Source organism: Dipodomys spectabilis, unplaced genomic scaffold (assembly GCF_019054845.1).
Source record: "Dipodomys spectabilis isolate Male_0828 unplaced genomic scaffold, ASM1905484v1 ptg000094l, whole genome shotgun sequence".
In the NCBI taxonomy this organism is placed as follows: Eukaryota; Metazoa; Chordata; class Mammalia; order Rodentia; family Heteromyidae; genus Dipodomys; species Dipodomys spectabilis.
In genome coordinates, this window is record NW_024870771.1 from 11123958 (window position 1) to 11147153 (window position 23196).

The 23196-nt window shown below is 37.1% G+C and overlaps 1 protein-coding gene across 3 annotated transcripts in view; it reads right to left on the reverse strand.

The window, feature by feature from the left end:
• Nucleotides 1-1354: 1354 nt before the first annotated feature.
• Cntnap5 (contactin associated protein family member 5) overlaps nt 1355-23196 on the reverse strand; it is a 907059-nt gene continuing 885217 nt past the window's right edge. For all 3 annotated transcript variants that reach the window (XM_042685183.1, XM_042685182.1, XM_042685181.1), the window contains exons 22-24: nt 9093-9311; nt 4016-4087; nt 1355-1551 (exon numbers count right to left, since the gene is read on the reverse strand). In XM_042685183.1, coding sequence (XP_042541117.1) covers nt 1355-1551; nt 4016-4087; nt 9093-9311 — 488 coding nt within the window. The remainder of the gene's footprint in view (nt 1552-4015; nt 4088-9092; nt 9312-23196) is intronic.

A 23196-nucleotide genomic window follows, 5' to 3' on the forward strand; every position in this document is an offset into this window, starting at 1 on the left:
AATAGTGGACTTATTAGCCAAAGTAGCAAAGAGCCTGAGATTTGTCACCACTTCAACTGGAAATGTAACTGAATAAAAAGATATGTGCATAGGTGGGTCTTTGTATATGTCATATGGCAGAGTACAAAGTGTGTTGAACTAAAGAACATAAGGGCTTCCCTGAAATCTAGCAGTAGGCCAGCTAGAGAGGACCACAGTGCCATCTAAGTCACTTCATCCTAAGTCTATTAGAAAAGAGCTCACTGGACAGAAGCAAGGGTATTATGTATCTCTTCTAAAAGTTAAAATCTACATTTCCTTTCTTCAGCAGATCTTTCATGAGTAGATGCAAGGAAAGAACTTTCAGTTTGATATTTCTCTCCATTCATGCAGTTCTTGTTTCATACTTTTCTTTTTCAATTTTTGAAAGCTGAGTTAAGATGGCTTAAGTTTATTTTCCCCATGAAACTAGGTATTATTTTAGACGTGTTTGAATTTATGTTGAAGCAACTTACATATGTATATATTTCTTTACTTCAGTATAATAAGCCCAGGAATTAGGAGGAGTCAGTTGTTGAAGTTATATTGTATCTATTTCCTATCATGGTTCTCTTTACCTCCTGGTTTCAAACTATACTGTCCATATTTCTTCTAGGTTTTCACTATTGTGAGCTCTTCTACGTTATTGGCCCTAAGAAACTGTAGTAAGACAGGAGCAAAGTAATTTATTGTTACTATCAGCAAGCCTAGTTTGGAAAATAGTCAAGGGATAAAGGTCATAGGAAAGAACATGGAGAGTCGGGGCAAAGGGTTATAGGTGTTAAGAAAATCAAATTAATATAAACAAATTTTTTTGTTCCTCATAAAAATGCCACCCAAATATACCAGGTCTGATATCTCTCTGCCTTAGGTTCCCTGGTAGAAACGGACTTGAGAGGGAATACAGGATGTCAGGGATGACCATTAAATGCCTACACTTAACCAAAGATGATGTTCAAAGTAAGCCTGCAAGACTGGCTAGCAAACCAAAGAGTGCAGTTGAGGAAATGGAGCACAAAAGTGTGCACCTGTGCCTCTTCCTTGTCTAGAATAGTGAAATCAATGTCTTAAGTGGCCATTTTCACCATGATGTGTGTGTCAAAGAGAAAGGCAGTGTCACAGCTGCCTAGTCTCCTGTGCTAGGTCAGGGGATTGGTGCTGTGGGGAATGCAGGTATAACCCCCAAAAAGAAATGGCAAACAATGAAGATAAAGTGAATGACAAAAATGAAAAGACAGTCAGAGAGAAGAGAAGGAGATTAAAAAGTTAACAATCAATTACACCTAAACAAAACAGAACAGACCATAAAAGGAATATTGGGTGACCCTGTGGAGTTTCATATGAAATATTCTCGTTTACACTCGCTCACTGTGTTTTGCAAGTCAATATCATTTCTAAAGGAACTGTCCAAATTATCTGGGTATTCCTTCTCCTTCATCTGGTTGGTGCGATGTGTCTGCTTCTGTTGGTAAAGGAAGCGTGTCATGATGCCTATGATGCAGAAGGTGATGAATATCACCACAGCAATGACACCTGTAGTCAGAGAAGAAAAGTAAAAAAAGAGAAAATTGTCACAGGTCATCGCTCTAGAGAGACCCTTCACATCAAGACAGGAAAACACACATAGAAAAATCTTTCTAGCAGCCCATAAAGCTCTGCTACTAAGCCTACTGCTTTCCACTACTACAAAAACTTCTTTGGGTAAGAAAGCCAGCTAAATCATAGCAGATTTTGTTGAATCGCCTAAGAATCTCATGAATGTGGAACTAGAGGATCAGATGATATTTTAGAAAATATCTGATTTAACAGAAGTGTCAGAATCATCTGTATTGCATATTACACTTGTACTTCCACCCTGGGAAATAGCTCACATCCCAGTATGTGCTTTTCTGATGTAAACTTGTTGGATATTATAGGTATATTTTTCTTTAAATGAAAGAAATCATTGTAAACAAAATGCTTACCCATAATTTAGGAAATTCCTACAATGGTACTCTGTTTTGCTATCCACAAGCTAACTCAAAGATGGGACTTATCTCTCTTTAAGGAATTCACCATTGACAGAGCTGGCACTAGCATCCTTCTGCTAGTCCTTACATTTTCTCCCTTACTTTGTGAGTGGCTTTATGAATGTATTTTGCAGGTGGACCTCATTAACCCTGGAGTTTCATCCTAACCATTGCCAAGGTAGTGTTCAGAACGAAAGCCACTACCAACAAATGTGTGGTGCGGGAAACACGCAGTAGTGAGAGAATGGATCCATAGTTAAATACACAGATTTTCAGCATCAAAACATTTGAATGTATTTTTGTTACTTAAAGATATTTTTATTCCTAATAAATTAGACAATTTGGTGTTTGTTTCTCTATGATGGATTAAAAAATTACCATTTTAGAAACTTCTGGATGAATACTTGTTTTTCCATTTTGATTTACATGAGCATGATGAACATTGCAGAATTAAGTGTATTGATGGCACGTCATCCATTAATTATTTTTTGCAGAGCTAGAACTGTAATTAAAGTGGTGTGCAGTTTGCATATGCTTCTAAATCATTATGTAACATGTTTTTCAATTATGGACGAGTGGTAGTGATGCCCACCATAGACTACAGCTTGAAAACACGGACGAACCTGTCTCCCGCTTCAGTGCGTAGATTAGCCAGAGGCGGAGGCTATGCAAACCTCCAGGAATTTTCCTTTGGGGAAAATTTCCTACAGAGGACTTTTCAAGTCTCAGAGAGACATGAGAGCTTGCAAATGAGTGGTGAAAAGTCACAAAAGTCTTTTTCCACTTGTCAAGTGAAAAAAATTACAGGAAGAGAAGCAAGCGCAAAATCCTTTCTGACATTTCTTTTTTAACCAACTAAAATCAAGTTCAACCTTCTTCACTGGAGCAGAAATTCAGCTAAGGTATTTTAAATGTGTCCCAGAGGAAAGGTAGTGGCACTTCTGACCTGCAATCACACCCACACTATAAGGATACACCTCTGCCTCCATTTTCCTTCCCACCTTCATCCTTGGAACTGTCCTCACTGGTGACCCACAGCTGTCTATTTACTCATCTCCTCCCCAGACAGGCTGCAAGTTCTAGAAGGGAAATGCCTATATCTTTCATGCTGTATCTCTACACTTAGCACTACAGTCCTGACCTGTAGTTGGGTCTCATTAAATGAAAGTTAAATGAATGGATACTGTGACTTTTAAAAGGAGAACTCCATGTGGCAGATGAGTTCCTTCAGGCATTCAGAAGGCAGAGATGGGGCACGTGCAGGGTTATGGTTCTCAAGTGTAAATAAATTTCTTCCCCTTGGCATCTTCCACTATAAAAGGTTTGGGAGCCATTCTGCGTTACAAGACCCAGGTGAAGAAAATCAAGCTATTATAGGCAGCAGCTAAGCGGAGGCAGGATTAAAATGTGGTGAGGCCACCAGGCAGTGAGAAACAGAAACACGAGGGAGGCAAGAGTCGAGCTCACTGAAGAACAGACAAGAGCTGCATCTGTAACCATATGGAAGCTTCTTTGGAAATTACATTCCTGTGAGCTTCACCCTGTTCATTATATCTAACTCAAATCACTCAGTAGAGAAAACCCGCCAGGACTCTAGCTTCACCCATCTGTCTGCCCCAATGTGGCTTCTTCCCCATATGTAGTTTTATTGGGCTGCTTTGTTCAAGCTCTGGAAAAAGTGACAACTGGATGAGTTGAACAGGATGCAGGCTGCCTGTCCGTAAGTCAATGCGCCAGCTGTTGACTCAGTGTTCAGCTGCTTGATGAATGGGAAGCAGGATGAATTCACAGAACTATGGGTGCTTGAGGGAGAGGGTGCCTTTGATCATGAGGCAGGCATAATAATTCATGCAAAGGTTCACTGGCTGCCACAAAATGTGTGGTTCTGAGTACTAGATGGTCATATATAAGAAAGGTTTGGGATAATATTTTCCAAAGTAGATGATCTTGTATATCTTTTCTGTTTTCAGCAACAAAGAAAGATTTACCTCCAATGACTGCTGAGTCACTTCGAACTGCATTGGTGAGTGGTTCCCGCTCATCTGTCTTCCCAAAGGGATCTAAAGAGAGGGAAAGACATGCAAAATCACTCTGCACACAAAACTCTGGGAGAGAGGATGTGATCTTATCAAAGATAGATAGATAAGTAGATAAACAATAGATCGATGCGAAAAGTAACAGTCTCTCCTTCGTGAAATTTTATAAGAATTACATAAATTAATGTATGTTCTCAAAATACTGCCTGACACAATGTACATACTCAGAAGATTTTGCTTCTTACTACAATTATACTCATCATATTCTATACATATATGTGAGCACACATTATAGGCTAACTAGGGGGACTTCCAGCTTCTAAAGAAAAAGTCAATTTTTCTACTTCATGTATACTTCATATACTACAGCATTTGCTACTTGGCTCTGTAAAGACAAGCAGAAAAGATGTTTAGGAATTACTTCTTGTAGAAATGAGTGAATTAAGTGTGCTGGGTCATTCTGTATTTAGTTCTTCTTCTGAGATGTATGAAATTGGATCTGAGAACAAGTAAATTGAGAAAATAAAGAGGAAAGACAAAGATAAGTAGACAGTATATGGAAGGTAAAGAAGGCACTGGAATGAAGCAGGTGTTCTGGGTTGATGGCAGTGATGGGGTAGATCTGATTTAAAAACAAACAAACTTGGGCTATAGAGATTGACAATGCTGGTTATAGTCTGTATTCTTAATATTACACAAGCATGCATAGGTCAGTGCAGTTCACCAGGGGGTGATGGTGTGTATGAGAGAATCAGAGAGAACAGGCAGTCAAAAAGAAGGTAAAAATGACAAACCATAAGAACAGAGGAGGGAGTGAGAGAGAGAGAGAGAGAGAAAGAGGCAAGAACAGAGAGGTAAAAGGCAGAAAAGAGAAGGGAGGGAAAGAAAAAGGGAGTTATCCTTCTTACATCTGCAGTAGCTTCAGGCCTTACACATCACCACCCTAATCCTATTTCCTGGAAATTCTGCTGCTTCCTCATCCATATTCAAATGTTAACTTCCATCAAGTTTCAGAATATGGTGTTCTTACTCCAAATTACATTTTTCCCCCTCTATTGATTTTTTGCACTACTTTTTAATATTATAAACCAATGTAGCCTTGATTTTAACCCAGATTTCTCCATATTTAGCATATTTTGATGTTAATAGATTAATACATCTTAATTCATTTTATTAATTCTAGCTCCCGGTGCTTACTAAAGTTACAAATAAAACATTTCAGATCAGATAAGCTGACAGCTTTAGTAACATGATTATAAAAATTGAAAATAAAACATATACACTGCACTAATATCTATGCTTGATGAATACCTTCGATAATAAAAACCCTCAGGACAGTGATGTATTTATTTCAAGAGGATGTCTTCTCTTTCCAGTCTGCATAAATTGTCTGGCAAATTTAGAGGCTTATTTCAAGTTTTAACTCCCACCCCCCCCCCAAAATGAACGATTTTTGCTTAATTACATATATCCAACTCCATCTCTATCGCCTGTCTATCCATCTATCTATTAGCTACATATAATTTATCATCTCCTACTATCTACATATCATTTATTACTCATCATCACCTACATATCTATTGATCATCTATCTTATTGACTAATTATTTATCCTTTTGTTTCCTGTTTATCCACCTATATATAATATCACATTCCATTACACGTACAAACATCCACATCTAATCAATTCAGATTCCACATTCCAGCCATCTTGTATATCTCACTCCTGCCAGGCTATTATTTTACCCGCCCTGAGACAATATACAATTGAGTGTCGGACAAGAGACTCTCTCAGATTGTCTAATTATAAAGTTGCTGAAGAATCCTCTTCTATCCTTATTGATTCCTTTCAATGGAACTATTGTAAGTTTCTAACCCACACACTTTGGCGTCAGTCCCTCCTGAGGAACTCCTGCGCTTCTTCATTTGACTCTCTATTGGATCTCCCCCTTTCTGAAAACTAAATAATTAAGAACCTTTCAAATAGACACAAAATTGCCTTTGTGTCTATTAACCTCATATCTTGTTAATCTATCTCCAGATACATTTCAAGATATCCAGTAGGGTGACAACTAAAAGCAGATCTAGTTATGTGGATGGTGATATGGTGTCATTTTTTCTATCTTTAATAATGTTCATTTAATTTTCTCTGGATATATACACTCATAAGTAGGAATAATTTTTCTTTTTTGTCAGTCGTGGGGCCTGAACTCTGGGCTTGGACGCTGTCCCTCAGCTCCAGCTCAAGGCTAGCACTCTACCACTTGAGCCACAGCGCCACTTCCAGCCTTTTCTGCTTATGTGGTGCTGAGGAATCGAACCTTGGGCTTCATGCATGCAAGGCAAACACTCTACCACTGGCCACCTTCCTAGCCCCAGAAATAAAATTTTAATTTCCATATGCAACGTGCTACTACTGGACCTTGAATTCAGGGCCTCATGCTCTCCTTAGCTTTTTTACTCTAAGTTGGGGCTCTACTACTTGAGTCCTATCTCCACTTCTGACTTTTTGTTGGATGATTGGAGAACAGTATCTCTCTGATTTGTATACTCACACTGGGTTTAGAACTGCAATACTCTGCTCTTAGTCTCCTGAGTATGTAGAAATACAGGTGTGCTCTACAAGCTTCCAGATTTCTTATATTTATTTTGAGATTTCTCTACAATTTTCCATAAAGTCTGTCCCAATTTGCATCCTTTTCATCATCACTATTCAAAGGGTCCTTTGCTGCAAAACTTCTCTAACACTTTTTTTTTTTCTTTGACTGGCTTGGGGCTTGAACTCTGGGCTCTGTCCCTGACCTTTTGCACTCAATGCTAGTATTCTACTATTTGAACTACAGCTCCACCTGCAGTTTTATGGCAGTTAATTGTAGATAAGAGTCTTCCTTTCCCTGGCTGGCTTTGAACCTACTGAGTAGCTAGGATTACAGGCATGGGCCGCCAGCATCAGCTTCTAACATTTTTTAATCTCTTACCTTTTTAGTAATAGTGATCCTGTCATAAGAAATATTACTGGACAATTTATACTCATTTCTCTTATGAAGAATGATGTTGGACACTGTTTCATATCCCTGTTGGAAACATTTATGTTTTCTTTGATATACAATGACTGTTTCCACATTTTGCCAAATTTTAAGCAGGTAATATTATTTTTTGCTCTTAAGTTGATTGTTCCTTATCTATTGAATAGATCACAGAGTTTGTAAATATTCTCATTATCTCTTTTAACTACATATACATTTTTAGTTGGGCAAGAGCCTCACTCATTTATATTTTGTTGTTGTTGTTTGAAAATTTTGGCTTTGTTTTCAAGGTCACAAAAGGGGCTTTAGCCCTCTGTTTACTTCTGGAAGGTTTAGCTCTTGTAGTAAATTTTATAGTCTCTATTTTCAAGTTAATATTATGTGGTACAAGACAAGGATTCAATTTTGTTCTTTTATTTATGAATGTCTAGTTTTCCCAACAGCATTTATTAAATGAACTGTCCTTTTACCTATATTAATTCTTGCAATGCTTGCCAAATATTAGTTTATTAATATTCATATATTAATAGACTTAATTCTGAGTTCTCTGTCTTTTGTGTTCTGCTGCATTGCATTATATACCTGTTTCTATGCCAGTGTTATACAATTTTGATAACTATTCCTAGTATGCTCATAATCATTGCAATATTATTTACATTAGCCAAGACAAGAAAACAGTGTCTATTGATGGATATGTGAATAGAAAAATTGTGATTATACATATATGCATAAATATATATGTATGTGAATGTTCATTTACATCATAGAATATTATTCAACCTAAAAAATTGATTAATCAATTTGAATTATCATGGATGAAGCTAGAGGACATTATGCCACGTAGATTAACCCAAATACACAAAGAAAAAAATGTATAGTGTCACTAATATGTGGAATCTAAAATTGCAGAACTCACAGAATACAAGTATAAAGATGATTAGAACAGCCAGGTGTTCTTTTGCTCATAAGATGTAAAAACTCTGGTCATAACATAATTTAAACAACCACACAATACATATATGGATATGACAATACATGTATACCAAATCATCACCTTGTATAACTTGAGTTCTACCATTGGATCCATTTCAATATTTATTTATTTATTTATTTAGGGTCCAGTCGTGGGGCCTGAATTCTTGGCCTGGGTGTTGTCCCTCAGCTCTTCAGCTCAAGGCTAGCACTCTATCATTTGAGCCACAGCGCCACTTCCGGCTTTTTTTTTCTGCTTATGAGGTGCTGAGTATTGGAACCCAGGGCCTCATGCACGCAAGGCAAGCGCTCTACCACTGAGCCACCTTCCCAGCCCCATTTCAATATTTATTTACTTACTTATTTAGATGGTATAGCTGTTTTAACCCAAGAACTTTACCTGGCTAGCATTGTGTGTCTTGAGACACATCTCTAGTAGCCCTGATTTTTTTTCTCCTGATTATTTTGGAAATAGAATCTTTTGGATTTTTCTTTCAACTGGATTACTCAAACCATTACTCTCTGGCTGCATATTCCTAAGTAGGATTTAGGAAGTATGACTTCAAGGATTTCAAGTATGATCAACAGATACATCACACAATTTTTTTGTTCATCAATAAATCTGGAAATTCTTGTTAATTTTAAATAATATAAATAGTAATAATAGTTCAGACCCCAGTTTCCTGCCTCCTTTATCCCTCAATACTTTAATTATTTGCACACAATCTGCTTAAGCCACAGTGACTATATACAAACATGCATAAGCATACTATGTATATATATATAATTTTCAATAGATGTAACTATTAGGCATTCAGATCTAATGGGTCATCACTTGAAAATTAAGATTTCAGTAAACATACAAGAATCACCCCCAGAATACCCAATCATAAGTTGTAACCCCCATGTAATCATGTCAGGCAAGAAACTGAACAATGACAAGCCAACCCTTTAATGTGAAAGGTTCTTATGGTCGACACTAGAAGTAGTGCTAGTGAGGGAAGATCTATTGGGAAGTATCTGGGAGGTACCTGAGGAGGAGTGCACAGTGGTCACTGCGTTCACATCTGAGTCCACCATGGCACCACAGCTGGATTCTGTCAAGGTCCCCTGCACAGTCACGGGTGCTATGGTGGTATGCCGCAGGGCTGCCTTTAGTGGTGCTATGTGATTGTATTGAACTGAAGAAAGGCATCCAACAAAACCCAGGGTATTCGCTTTAGCAATTTCAGAATCCAGTCCAACATTCTCTGCAATATAAAAACAACCAGTAGTTTTTCTTTCCCCCCACGAAGAAATGCTATAAATTCTCTTTGAGAATTGTGTAAAGTAACAGAAATTGCCTTGTTATTCTTAAAATAAGGAAAAGTCTCCTTATATAATATGCCTCAATTCCTATCTCATCTTCACCATTACAACACGCATCACTGTACCAACCATATTTCATAGGAAACTGCTAGAAGCATCTCTACTTTGAAATAAAAATGTTTCAGACTTTGAAGTTTTCATTCATGTGCTTTATGAACTGTATAAAGGACAATAAATATGTTTCATAGTCGAGTTAACTGATAGAATTTGTCTCACCATCCTTTCGAAAAGTGGAGGCAGGTGACTTGATTAATTCCACAGGGCTCATTAAAACTTCTCAATCAAAATGTAGCAAGACAAGCTGGGTGCTGGTGGCTCATGCCTATAATCCTAGCTACTCAGGAGGCTGAGATCTGAGGTTTGCAGTTCAAAGCCAGCCCAGGCAGGAAAATCCATGACACAGTTAACTCTAATAAACTACTCAGAAAAAGGCAGAAGTGGCGCTGTGGCTCAAGTGGTAGAGCAAGAAGAGGCTCAGGGAAAATGTCCAGTCCCTGAGTTCAGGCCCCAGCATTGGAAAAAAAAACATAGCAACACAACATGATTAGAGGAAGGTAACAGGATCTGAAACACTGGTTTTCCCAGGGAAACCACTGTATTATTGCTTTATTTATTTAGTCACTTATTTATTTATTTTAATACATTTTTATTGTAAAAACACCGTACAGAGGGGTTACAGTTATATGAGCAAGGTAACGAGTATATTTCCTATCAAGCATTGTTGCCTCCTTCTTTGTTTTTCTCCTATCATCCCTTCCCTCCCTCCCACTTCCACAACTACACTCCCCTCCTCCCACCCCTGCCTAACTTGTAAAGTTCCTTTTTTCAACATAGTGTCTTGTACATCTCATTGTTACAATGGGTCAACCTGTTATCCCTATTTAAGCATTTTGTTTTTTCCCTTCCACTCCCCAAATTAGAGAAGTGTATATGCAAGATGCAGGGCACTGACATCAAATACAGTGAAAACAGGGGGAATGTACAAAGAAACAAAAATATCACATGGTACATTATAAATACGTTAGAAACAATAGCAAGAAAGAAAAAAAAAACACTTGTGTCCCCATCTTGGGGTTCATTTTGCTAAACATCATCTTATCTGTTCAGATAAGAACTTTTCTGCTTGTCCCAGACATACTAGTTATTGCAAATAAGGGAAACCATGGGACCTATGCTTCTTTGTGCCTGGTTTGCTTCACTTAATATAATTTTTCCAAATCTTTCCATTTCCTAACAAATAAGGCAATGTCATTCTTTCTGATGGAGGCATAGAATTCCATTGTGTATATATACCACATTTTCTTGATCCATTCATCTACTGAGGGGCATCTGGGTTGGTTCCATATCTTAGCTATGGTAAATAAGGCTGCAATAAACATAGTTGTGCTGGTAGCATTAGTATGGACTTGTTTGTGATCATTTGGGTAAATGCCCAAAAGTTGGATTACTGGGTAATAGTGGAGCTCTATGTGAAGTCTTTTGAGGAACTTCCATACTGCTTTCCAAAGTGGTTGAACAAGTTTACACTCCCACCAACAATGCAGTAGGGTTCCCTTCTGTCCACATCCCCTCCAGCATATGTTCTTATTAGAGTTCTTGATTATAGCCATTGTAATTGGGGTGAGGTGGAATCTCAATGTTGTTTTGATTTGCATTTCTTTTATGGCTAGAGTGGTTGAGCATTTCTTCATCTATTGGTCATCCTTATTTCCTCTTCAGAGAAGTTTCTCTTTAAGTCTTTAGCCCATTTATTTATCAGGCAGTTGTTTCTTTGATGGTTTGTTGTTTGGAGATTTCAGAATAGTACTGGAGGAATATCAATACCAAATTTCAAACTCTACTACAAAGCCATAGTAAGTAGTTGTGGAGGTGGGAGGGAAGGGATGGTAGGTGAAAAACAAAGGAGGAGGCAACAATGCTTGAAAAGAAATGTACTCATTACCTTGCTCATGTAACTGTAACCCCTCTGTACAGTATTTTCACTATAAAAATCTTATTTAAAAAGACCATACTAATTAAAACAGCTTGGTACTGGCACAAGAACAGACCTGAGGACCAATGCAGCAGAATTTAAAACTCAGAAATGAACCAACCTAATCTTCAATAAAGGAGCTAAAAAATAGAATGGAAAAAAGACAGCCTCTTCAGTAAATGGTGCTAGCCTGGGCAAAGGATTACTTCTAGGAATGGAAACATGGCAACATTGTGAACTATTACACTGTCTATCACTCTGTGCTTAAGATGCTTTCAGAGATTAGCTCTCCATGTCTGAGAAACCTCCCAGGTGATAATAAAAATATAGTGGCAATGAGCCTCATATGAAAAAGAACATTTGTGGTGGAGGAAATTGTCAACTTTTAAATAGTCAAATAGATGTCTTATATCACAATACATATTTTTTACTCAGGAATAGCTCACATATGCTTATGGTGATTCTGAACTTGTCATGAACATTGCTTCCCATGTTATATTCTGCACATTTTTATGCAGCAGTGTTCTAGGTTGTTGGGTGCCAGTGGCTCAAATCTCTAATCCTTAATACTTGAGAAGCCAAGATCCAGAAGATCTTGATTGGAACCCAGACCAGGCAGAAAAGTCAGTGAGATTCCATCTCAAAAATTTAAAATAAAACAAAACAGCAAAAATAAAACAGAGGTGGAGTTATGGTCCTACTGGCAGAGGGCCAGGTGACATCCTGAGACCCAATACCAATGCCACACACACACACACACACACACATGTACACACACACCACTGTTTTCAAAATCAACAAGCAGGAGACTGCAAGATTCTGTTATCAAAACAAAACATGGCTCTAATCCAGAATACACTTTAGCCACAGATTAGTTGTTTAAAAAGGAAAGAATTAGGGATCATGAGTGTTCAGAAGCATGGAAGCACTGGGAGACAAGAGATGGGCACTTTAAACTGGCACAAAGGATTTCAAAAGCAATTAAAAGTGGAATGCCACTGCAGCTCTGCTTCAAGGGCTCAATCAGAAGTACTGGATCTGGTTCCCAGAATTCCCTGGCTTTCACACTGGTACTCAGGGCTTTGAAGGACAACATTACAGTGACTGTGGTGAAAAGAAGCTCTGTATAGAGAACAGGCATGTAGATAAATTGGGCAAAAGGCCAGAAAGTGATATTCTCTCTGTAAAGGAAGAAATGTGCTGAATAAAATCTCTTTCTAGAGAAATATCAACATTTAAGATGTATAATAAGAATTAGGAACTTGAAACATTTCTAGAAAGGAATTGAAGGTGATCAGGATCTCTGACATACAAAAGTACTTCCAGTAGGAGAACTCTGAAAACTTAGTGATGTATTAGTCTTATATAAATTAAAAGAAAAAAAAAATAAGAAGATGATTACCAATAAGCTCTTATAAAAGCATAAACTAATATGGGGTAGTGAACAATTACTTGCTAAAAATAATTAGAAAGCTGCAAAAATAATAAGATTTACCACTCATTGAGTAGCTAGTGCACCAGTCTATAATACTTGATTTTAAATTATTCTTTCTATCCTTCTCAAAAAAATTTCCAGGTCTTAATCAAAGCAAGAAGAGCCTGGAATGATGTATGCCATGCCCTAAAAACAAACAACTATCAACCAAGAATACTGTACCCAGCTAAACTCTCCTTCATAACTGAAGGCCAAATAAAAACCTTCCATAGCAAAGAAAAATTGAAACAATACATCTCCACCAAACCAGCCCTACAAAAGATTCTTAAAGATGTCCTACACATAGAAAACCAACAAGACCGCAACAAAGGCCAAGAAACTGCACCCAAACTGAGAATCCAAGAACCATAGGAAGAACCTAGTTTTCGCAGCCCCCAAGAAGGTGGATAACATGGCAGGAACTCCCAAATACCTCTCAGTCCTATCTCTTAATGTTAACGGACTGAACTCTCCAATTAAGCGACATAGACTGTCTAGTTGGATTAAAAAACAAGACCCTTCTATCTGCTGCCTGCAGGAGTCACATCTTGCCCGTAAAAACAAACACATTTTCAATGTTAAAGGCTGGAACAAAATCTACCAAGCAAACGGCCCCCATAAACAGGCGGGAGTTGCAATCCTAATATCAGATAAAATAGACTTCAAATTAAAATTCGTGAGAAGAGATAAAGAAGGTCGCTACATACTAATTAAAGGATCTCTCCTTCAGGAGGATATTACAATTCTAAATATCTATTCGCCAAACAATGGAGCACCCAAATTTATCAAAGAAACACTACTTTCCCTCAAATCCCATATAGATCCAAAGACATTAATTGTTGGGGATTTTAACACACCACTCTCCCCACTAGATAGATCAACTCGGCAAAAACTCAACAGAGAAACCGCAGATCTAAACAGCTGCATAGATCAACTAGACTTAACAGACATCTACCGAACATTTCACCCAGCAGCATCAGAATACACGTTTTTCTCAGCAGCACATGGAACGTTTTCTAAAATAGACCACATTTTAGGCCAAAAGCAAACTTGTCTAAATTCAGAAACATTGAAGTTATACCTTGCATTCTCTCTGACCACAAGGGAATAAAATTAGAACTCAACACCAAAAGCCACCAAAGAAAGTCCAGTATCACATGGAGGCTGAACAACACACTGCTGAATCAAGAGTGGGTCATGGAAGAGATTAGAAAGGAAATTCAAATGTTCATGCTATTCAACAAAAATGAACACACAAATTACCAGCTCCTCTGGGACACAGCAAAGGCAGTACTCAGAGGCAAGTTTATAGCTCTGAGCTCCCATATCAACAAATTGGAGAAATCTGAAACTAGCAATTTAATGACACATCTAAACCTCCTTGAAAAAGAGCAGCAAGATAAACCCCAATCCATTAGACGGAAAGAAATAATCAAAATTAAATCAGAATTAAATGAATTAGAATCCAAAAAAACTATAGAAAGAATCAACAAAACAAAGAGTTGGTTCTTCGAAAAACTTAACAAAATTGACAGACCCTTAGCAAATCTTATCAGAAAAAGAAGAGAACACACCCAAATTAATAAACTCAGAGATGAAAATGGAAACATCACCACGGAAACAACCAAGATCCAGAACATTATAAGGGAATACTTCTCAAAACTTTATGCTAATAAGTTTGAGAACTTGACAGAAATGGACCTTTTCCTAGCAAATATTGACATGCCAAAACTAAACCAAGATGAGTTAAACCAGCTTAACAGGCCCATATCAAGCATTGAAATAGAAACAGCAATAAGAGACCTCCCAGCTAAGAAAAGTCCAGGACCAGATGGTTTTACAGCAGAATTTTACAAGGCCTTCAAAGCAGAGCTCACACCAATTCTCCTCCAACTCTTCAATGAAATTGAAAGAGAAAGCTCACTACCGAACACATTCTATGAAGCCATCATAACCCTCATCCCAAAACCAGGCAGGGACTCATCAAAGAAAGAGAACTATAGACCCATTTCTTTGATGAACATTGATGCAAAACTTCTCAACAAAATTTTGGCCAATCGACTTAAACAATTCATCCAAAAAATCATACACCACGATCAAACAGGATTCATTTCAGGGATGCAAAGCTGGTTCAATATACGCAAATCAATTAATATTATTCATCACATCAACAGGAGCAAGAATAAGAACCACATGGTTATCTCAATAGATGCAGAAAAAGCATTCGACAAGATCCAACACCCCTTTATGATGAAGGTTTTGGAAAAATTAGGAATCCATGGAACATTCCTCAATACGATAAAGGCTGTATATGACAAACCTACAGCCAGCATTATACTCAATGGTGAAAAACTAAAGCCATTTCCTCTTAACTCAGGAACAAGACAAGGATGCCCACTCTCTCCACTTCTCTTCAATCTAGTATTAGAATGCCTAGCTACAGCAATAAGACAAGATGCAGACATAAAGGGGATCCAAATAGGGAAAGAAGAAATAAAACTCTCCCTCTTTGCAGATGACATGATCTTGTATTTAAAGAATCCCATAGACTCCACTCCCAAATTACTCAAGCTGATTCAAAACTTCGGCAAAGTAGCAGGTTATAAAATTAACCCCCAAAAATCAATGGCTTTTCTGTATGCCAACAATGAGAAAAGTGTGGCTGAAATTAGGAAAGCAACTCCATTTGGAATAGCCCCACAAAAAATAAAATACCTAGGAATTAACTTAACTAAAGAAGTGAAGGACCTCTATGATGAAAACTTTAAAATCTTGAAAAAGGAAATCAACACAGAACTTAAAAAATGGCAAAACCTCCCATGCTCCTGGATTGGAAAGATTAACATCGTGAAAATGGCAATACTTCCCAAGGCTATCTACAAATTCAACGCAATACCTATCAAAATTCCACCCTCATTCTTCAAGGAAATAGAAGAGGCAATCCAAAAATTCATATGGAACAATAAAAGACCCCGAATAGCAAAAACGCTCCTGAATGGAAAGAACACTGCTGGAGGAATATCAATACCAAACTTCAAACTCTACTATAAAGCCATAGTAATCAAAACAGCTTGGTATTGGCATAAGAACAGACCTCAGGACCAATGGAATAGAATTGAAAACCCAGAAATGAACCCACAGACCTATAGCCATCTAATCTTCGATAAGGGAGCTAAAACAATAGAATGGAAGAAAGACAACCTCTTCAGTAAATGGTGCTGGCAAAATTGGTTAACTACATGTAGAAAACTTAAGCTAGATCCTTATATATCACCCTGCACCAGAATCAACTCCAAATGGATCAAAGACCTTGAACTCAAAGCAGACACTCTGAAAACATTACAGGATGGAATAGGAGAAACCCTAGGTCTCCTTGGCTCAGGCCGAAATTTTCTGAATAGAGACCTGGAAACACAACAAATCAAAGAAAGGTTGGACAAATGGGATTGCATAAAGTTGCAGAGCTTCTGCAGGGCAAATGACATAGCTAGCAAGATCAATAGAAAGCCCACGGATTGGGAGAAGATCTTTACTAGCCATACAACGGACAAGGGTCTCATATCTAAAATATACTTGGAACTCAAAAAATTAAACCCCCCAACAACAAATCCTCAAAGAAACAACTGCCCAATAAATAAGTGGGCGAAAGACTTAAAGAGAAACTTCTCTGAAGAAGAAAGAAGGATGGCCAATAGACACATGAAGAAATGTTCAACATCCCTAGCCATAAAAGAAATGCAAATCAAAACAACATTGAGATATCACCTCACTCCAGTGAGAACGGCAAAAATCAAGAACTCTAACAACAACAGATGCTGGAGGGGATGTGGACAGAAAGGAACCTTAATTCATTGTTGGTGGGAATGTAAACTTGTTCAACCACTTTGGAAAGCAGTATGGAGGTTCCTCAAAAGACTCCACATAGAGCTCCCCTATGACCCAGCAATCCCACTTTTGGGCATTTACCCTAATGTTTACAAACAAGACCACACTAAAGCTACCAGCACAACTATGTTTATTGCAGCATTATTTACCATAGCTAAGATATGGAACCAACCCAGATGCCCCTCAGTAGATGAATGGATCAAGAAAATGTGGTATATATACACAATGGAATTCTATGCCTCCATCAGAAAGAATGACATTGCCCCATTTGTTAGGAAATGGAAAAACTTGGAAAAAATTATATTAAGTGAAGTAAGCCAGGCCCAAAGAAACGTAGGTCCCATGGTTTCCCTTATTTGTAATATCTAGTATATGTATGAGTCAAGCGGAAAAGGTCAGATAATGTGATGTCAGGAAAATGAACCCTTAGATGTGTATTTTAATGTTTTTTTCTTTCATGCATGTGTTTCTAACACATTTATAAGATTATCTCTTTGTTGCTTTGTATGTCCCTCCCCCATAGTATAACCCTTGCTTTCACTATATTTGATGTCAGTATAACTTGTGGAGGAGATGGGGAAAAACCAGTTGTTTAAGGATACAGGTGGACCTGTTGCAACAATGAGAAGTACAAGTTGTCATGTCCAAAACGAACTTTACAATGTTGGTGGGGGGGGGGTGCTGGGGGGAGGGAGGAAGGAGAAGGATTGGGATTAGGGGGGGAGGGGGGAGGCTGGGAAGGGATGTGAAGGATAAACAAAGGAGGAGGCTGCAATGCTTGGTAAGAAATGTACACATTATCCTGCCCATGTAACTGTAACTCCTCTGTACAGTATGTTCACAAATAAAATAAAATTAAATTAAAAAAAAAAAAAAAAAAAAAAAAATTTCCAGGTCTTTCTGATTTTACTACAAAATTTACAGATGAAGCAGCAGAGAAAGTAAAAGATATACTGGAGATTAGTTGACAAAGTGAAGGATTAAATCTATTTTTAAGACTTTAAATGATATTTTCCTTATCTAAGTATGCTGCCTCTCAAAAAGTTCAGAAAAAAATCTTCAATGTACAGTGAAATAATCTGACATGAATTATATAAAGGAAATAGATTGCAAAGACTTAAGAAAATGTAAGTTATTTTTGGTTGAATGTCTCACAGAATTCATTGAACTCTGAATTATATTAAAGACATAATGCATTTCCCAATCCATTTAATTCAGTTTTTATGTTATAATTGCATTAGATTCCTAAGGAGGTAGGCAGTGGACATATTTTATGTGCTGAAATAGAGCATGAATCTCAGAGACAAAGTTAACAGCAAATGTGCCTTCTTAGAAGTATACAAAAAGAGAATACAAATCTCTTGTTGAGGTAAAAAATATCTCTAGCTGACTTTTACTGATATTTTCTGCTAAAATTTCTTCCCAAAGTCTATCCAGACACGGAGAGCTTTAAGATTTCTCCTCATCATAAACTTTGAGAACTTAAAGGCATCTTAACCACAAAGAAAAGAAGAAAAAGCTAAAATGCTTCTAAATATTTTGCTTGAAATACACTTAGTATACTTAGCATGCTTTAAATACTATCATGAAACATTTTTTCTGACTCTCCTCATAATCTGTGTGTGTGTGTGCGTGTGTGTTTGTGTATGTGTGAAAATGTGTGAGTCTGGGACTTAAACTCAAGGCCTGAATGCTGTCCCTGAGCTCTTTATTTATTTATTTATTTATTTTGATTAAGGCTAATGCTCTACTACTAGAGCCACAGTTTTACTTCTGGCTTTTGTTTTGGTAGTTAATTGGAAATAAGAGTCTCATGGACTTCATTATCTAGACTGGCTTATAGCCACAATCCTCATCTCTCAGCTTCCTGAATAGCTAGCATTCATTACAAGGGTGAGCCTGCAGCATTGATGTAGGAGCTACATGCAATACTGAGAAGGTGTAGGTAGGCAATTAGGCAGACTGGAGTTTAGGAATCACAATATTGAATTTACCATTTTTGCCTCCCCATGTTGTTTTCCCATGTTTATACTCTTTTCTTTCTTGTGCATGTACTGGAGCTTGAATTCAAAACATTGTGCTCTCTCTTAGCTTTTTCTACTATTTGGGCCACAGTGTCACTTCCAGCTTTTTGCTTGTTACTTATAAAAGTCTTTCAAATTTGTTCAAGTTATCTTAGAAGATCCTCAGATCTTAGCCTCCTGATTTGCTACAGGTGTAAACCACTGGCATCTAGCTTGCCTTCCCCTTTCTGAGATTTGTTTTTACCATCTTTAAAACAGTAATAATCAAAATAGGGATACAGGTGGACCCATTGCAACAATGAGATGTACAAGTCGTTATGTCGAAAACGAACTTTACAACTTTGCTGCGGGGTGGGAGGGGCGGGGGAGATGGGGGGGTAGGGGTAAGATGGGAAGGGATGGGAAGGGGAAAAAAAGGAGGAGGCTACAATGCTTGATAAGAAATGTACTCATTATCTTGTCCATGTAATTGTAACCCCTCTGTACAGTATTTTCACAATAAAAAAAGAAAAAAATAAAACAGTAATAATCATACCTGGCACTTAAATCATGATAGAAATAAATATAGTAGTACAATACAGTCCTTCACTAGGTGCCTATAAATGTACTTTGATGTCACTTTTTTGTCCATCATGATATGTAAATGACCAAATCAAGCTACTTCACACATTTAATAGCTTACATACTTATCAGTTATTTCATGGTAAGAACACTTTACTGTTCTTTGACTTTCCAAGTATGGTATTACTCATTTTGAGACACAGTCTCACTATGTTGCTCAGACTGGCCACAAATTCATAATCTTCCTGCTTTCTGCTTGATTTCTGAGATTATAAAATGATGCTACCTGCTCACTAGTCACCATTGTATACATAGGATCTCTCTTCTACTTTACTGAACTTTTGTGTGTTTTGACCAACATCTCTCCACAACAACAACAACTACTACTAATAGTACTAGTAGAAGTACAAATATCCTTTGTTTCTTTTATGTCTCCTACTATACACCACTACTTTGACTGAATTCAATGTCCCTCTACATCCCAAGAAACAGAATTTAAAGATCTCCCTAATGTTTTACTTCATATTAACTCAAAACTGAATAAAGCTAACCATCAAATATTGAATGATCAATTGGTTAATATATTGTATACTATCTTCTTGAGGCATTTAACAATATTTCCTTCCCATTGATGTACAAACCCACATATTTTCCAGATAACCCTGAACTCTCCTATTAAAGCCAGAAGTTATGCAGTGCCCAGAAAAACAGCACAGAAACAAATTTTAGCTCCAGGATAAAAAGAAAAAACACTTCCCATAGTTGCATCTGTTTTACATGAAGAAATGGTTAGGGCAAATTAATCACCAGATTGTAGGGAGGTGGTTTACATTTTCAAGAGAACAAGAAGACATCAATAGTTAACTTCAAAATACCTGACATAGCTTTAGGATGTAACATGACAGTTTCTATACGTCAAATTTCATTTATAATATTTGAATCCTAAAGTATCACAGAGCAAGTCATGTAGATGCATATGACATGGTCTTTTAAGAGTAAAATGCTGTACCAAGATAAAATATAAATAAGAGGAACTGATTTTAATGAAAGTTATGAGTCATGTATATAAGAAAAAGGTTTTCCCTCTAGAGTTCACTGTGAATTTCAGGGAAGGGTCAGACAGAAGTTTCCAAGGTCTAAGAACTAGGTCTGTCATATACATCTTTCATCCTCATAAAGGAAAATCAGAGTGGATAAAATATTCGTGTACAGAGAAGAACACTCACCAAAATTTTATGCTTTTCATGGTATGTTCACCTATCCAATTACTATGTAAATATTATATTCTACTGGAATGAGAGAGTATGAAATAAGGATAGCCAAAATCCAGGTGGAAAGAACCAGAAACATATGGTCAAGAAATCAGCTAAACCAAACCAACCAGTCTGTAGCCAATAAAAGCCTGGAACCTAGGTCTTTGGTTCTTGTACACTTCTTTTTTCTCTATCTCATGCTTAAACATGTTCCTGTTTTCAAAACAGAAAGAATAGGTTCTTAGCCTGGTTTAAGGTATAAAATAAATAGGTGCCTAGCCCCACACAAAGCCCATCTGCTCTCAACACTGTCTGAAAAATCTTTTCTCTTACCTAAACACAATATGAGGTTATCTCTTTCTGTCATCATACAACTGGATCAGTTTGGTTCCTTTTCTGAGAACGTACATCTATTTACTGATCACCTATGGAAAATGCAGCTCTGGATTTGAAGATGGACTTCTAGTGACTCACAAACAGAGATATTCTAAACTCATTGAACATTCAGTCATCTTAGAGGATGGAGTTATCAGAACAGCAATGATTTCTGGTGATAAATTTATAGTAGTAGGCCATCAGGATGGTATACGAAGACAGATGGGAACTCTAACAAAAGCTAAGGCAGGTGATAACATAAAAGTATTTTTATGGAAATGTATTGAAATGAATACTTTGGGACCTTTTACTCAATCATACTTCTGGTAGGAGAGTATACACAAATTTGTATTCATTTTTAAAAATATTATTCTTATGGTATAGAAGGCTCAAAGTTTGAGAAACACTGATTTAGGAAAGATAGCATTTGAATAAACATAATTAAATAAATACTTAAAATGAAAAATAGAATGAAGTTGCAATGTTCCAGGCAAAAAGAAAAGCCTATGCAAGCAAAGTCACATGTAAGATGAGTAAAAATCAAATTAACTCTGTTAAAGGAGTAAAGAGATGCTTCTGTAGAGATAGACTTAATAACTGTCACATAGACAATAACTTTCATGTTCCCAAGACAATTTGCCCATGGTATTACACTGTATTATATTGTGTGTTCTCCTCTTTTTGCTTCCAGGAAGCTCTTCATTCTCAAAACTTCATTCCCAGCCACTAGAACACAGTGCCCAATACATATTTATAGTTAACATTAATAAAGAAAATTAATAAATGAAAGAATATTTTTCTAATATCAACAGTAATGTAGCATAATTGGGGATATAGTTATACCTACATCTCAGGGTTTGCATTCCTACCACTAAAAACATGGTTTCTTGACTTTTGTGCTCAAACAAATGTATGAGTCCTAATTTTGTACTCATATTAAAGCCATAATACCCAGACCTTCTTTAATGAAAGATGCCAAGTTCTTTCTCTAAGACTTAACTAATCTTTCTATCAGCTATGCCAGGAGTGCACAATGGTCCTGCCCATTATTCCAGCACTTTGGGGACAAAGATAAACAGATTGTTTATATGTGACCAGGCAAGCTTTGCTGCTACATGTCACAGTGTCTACCACACACATTTTACAAGTCAGAACCTGCATTGACTCTTCCTGTGTCTCCCTAATGCTGCAATTGAGCTCTTCCTTCAGTTTGAGGCCAAAATCTCCTCTATAGAGATGTCTTCTATTTGCCTTTCTTAGGACCTGACACACCTTTGCCTTTCTAAGGAACTGATACTCTTTTCTACCCTAATTCTCTACACTAAATCCACTATGTTTTCCTTCTGTCTTCTTTTTAAAATTTTTGTTTTATTGTAAAGATGCTACTCAGAGGAGTTACAGTTACATGAGAAAAGCAATGAGTACATTTCTGTCAAGCATTGTTATCCCTTCCTTTGTTGGTCTTCCACAATCCCTTCCCTCTCCTACCTCCTTCACTCCCCTCCACCCTCTACCCCCACCTCCCCACCCCCCATGCCCCCAAGTTGTAAAGTTCATTTCCAATATACTATCTTGTGGGTGTCATTGTTGCAATGGCTCATCCTGTGACCTTGTTTCAGCATTTTGTTATTCCCTTCCCCTCCCCAAATTAGACTATTATGCATAAAAGATGCAGGGTACTAAAATCAAGCACAGTGGCAACAGAGAATATAACATAGGAGGAAGAACATACAAGGGAAATAAAATCATATAGTACATTTAAAACAACAACAACAAAAAAGAACTCTTGCATCCATATCATTTAACTTGGTATCATCTTATAAGGTCATATGTACAAAGCTTTTGAGCTTTTCTGCTCATCTGTTAAAATTATTCTGTATGTATACTAATTATTGCAAATGAGGGAAACTATGAGACCTATATTTATTTGGGTCTGGCTTACTTCACTTAATATGATTTTTTTCCAAGTCTTTCTATTTCCTAACAAATGGAGAGCTTCTGCATGGCAAAAGACATAGCTAGTAAGATCAGTAGTAAGCCCACAGACTGGAAGAAGATATTCACTAGCTATATAACCAAAAAGGCCTCATATCTAAAATATACTTAGACCTCAAAAAATTAAATCCTCCAAAAACAAATTCTCAAAGAATCAACTGCCCCATTAATAAATGGGCTAAAGACTTAAAGAGAAACTTCTCTGAAGAAGAGAGAAGAATGACAAAT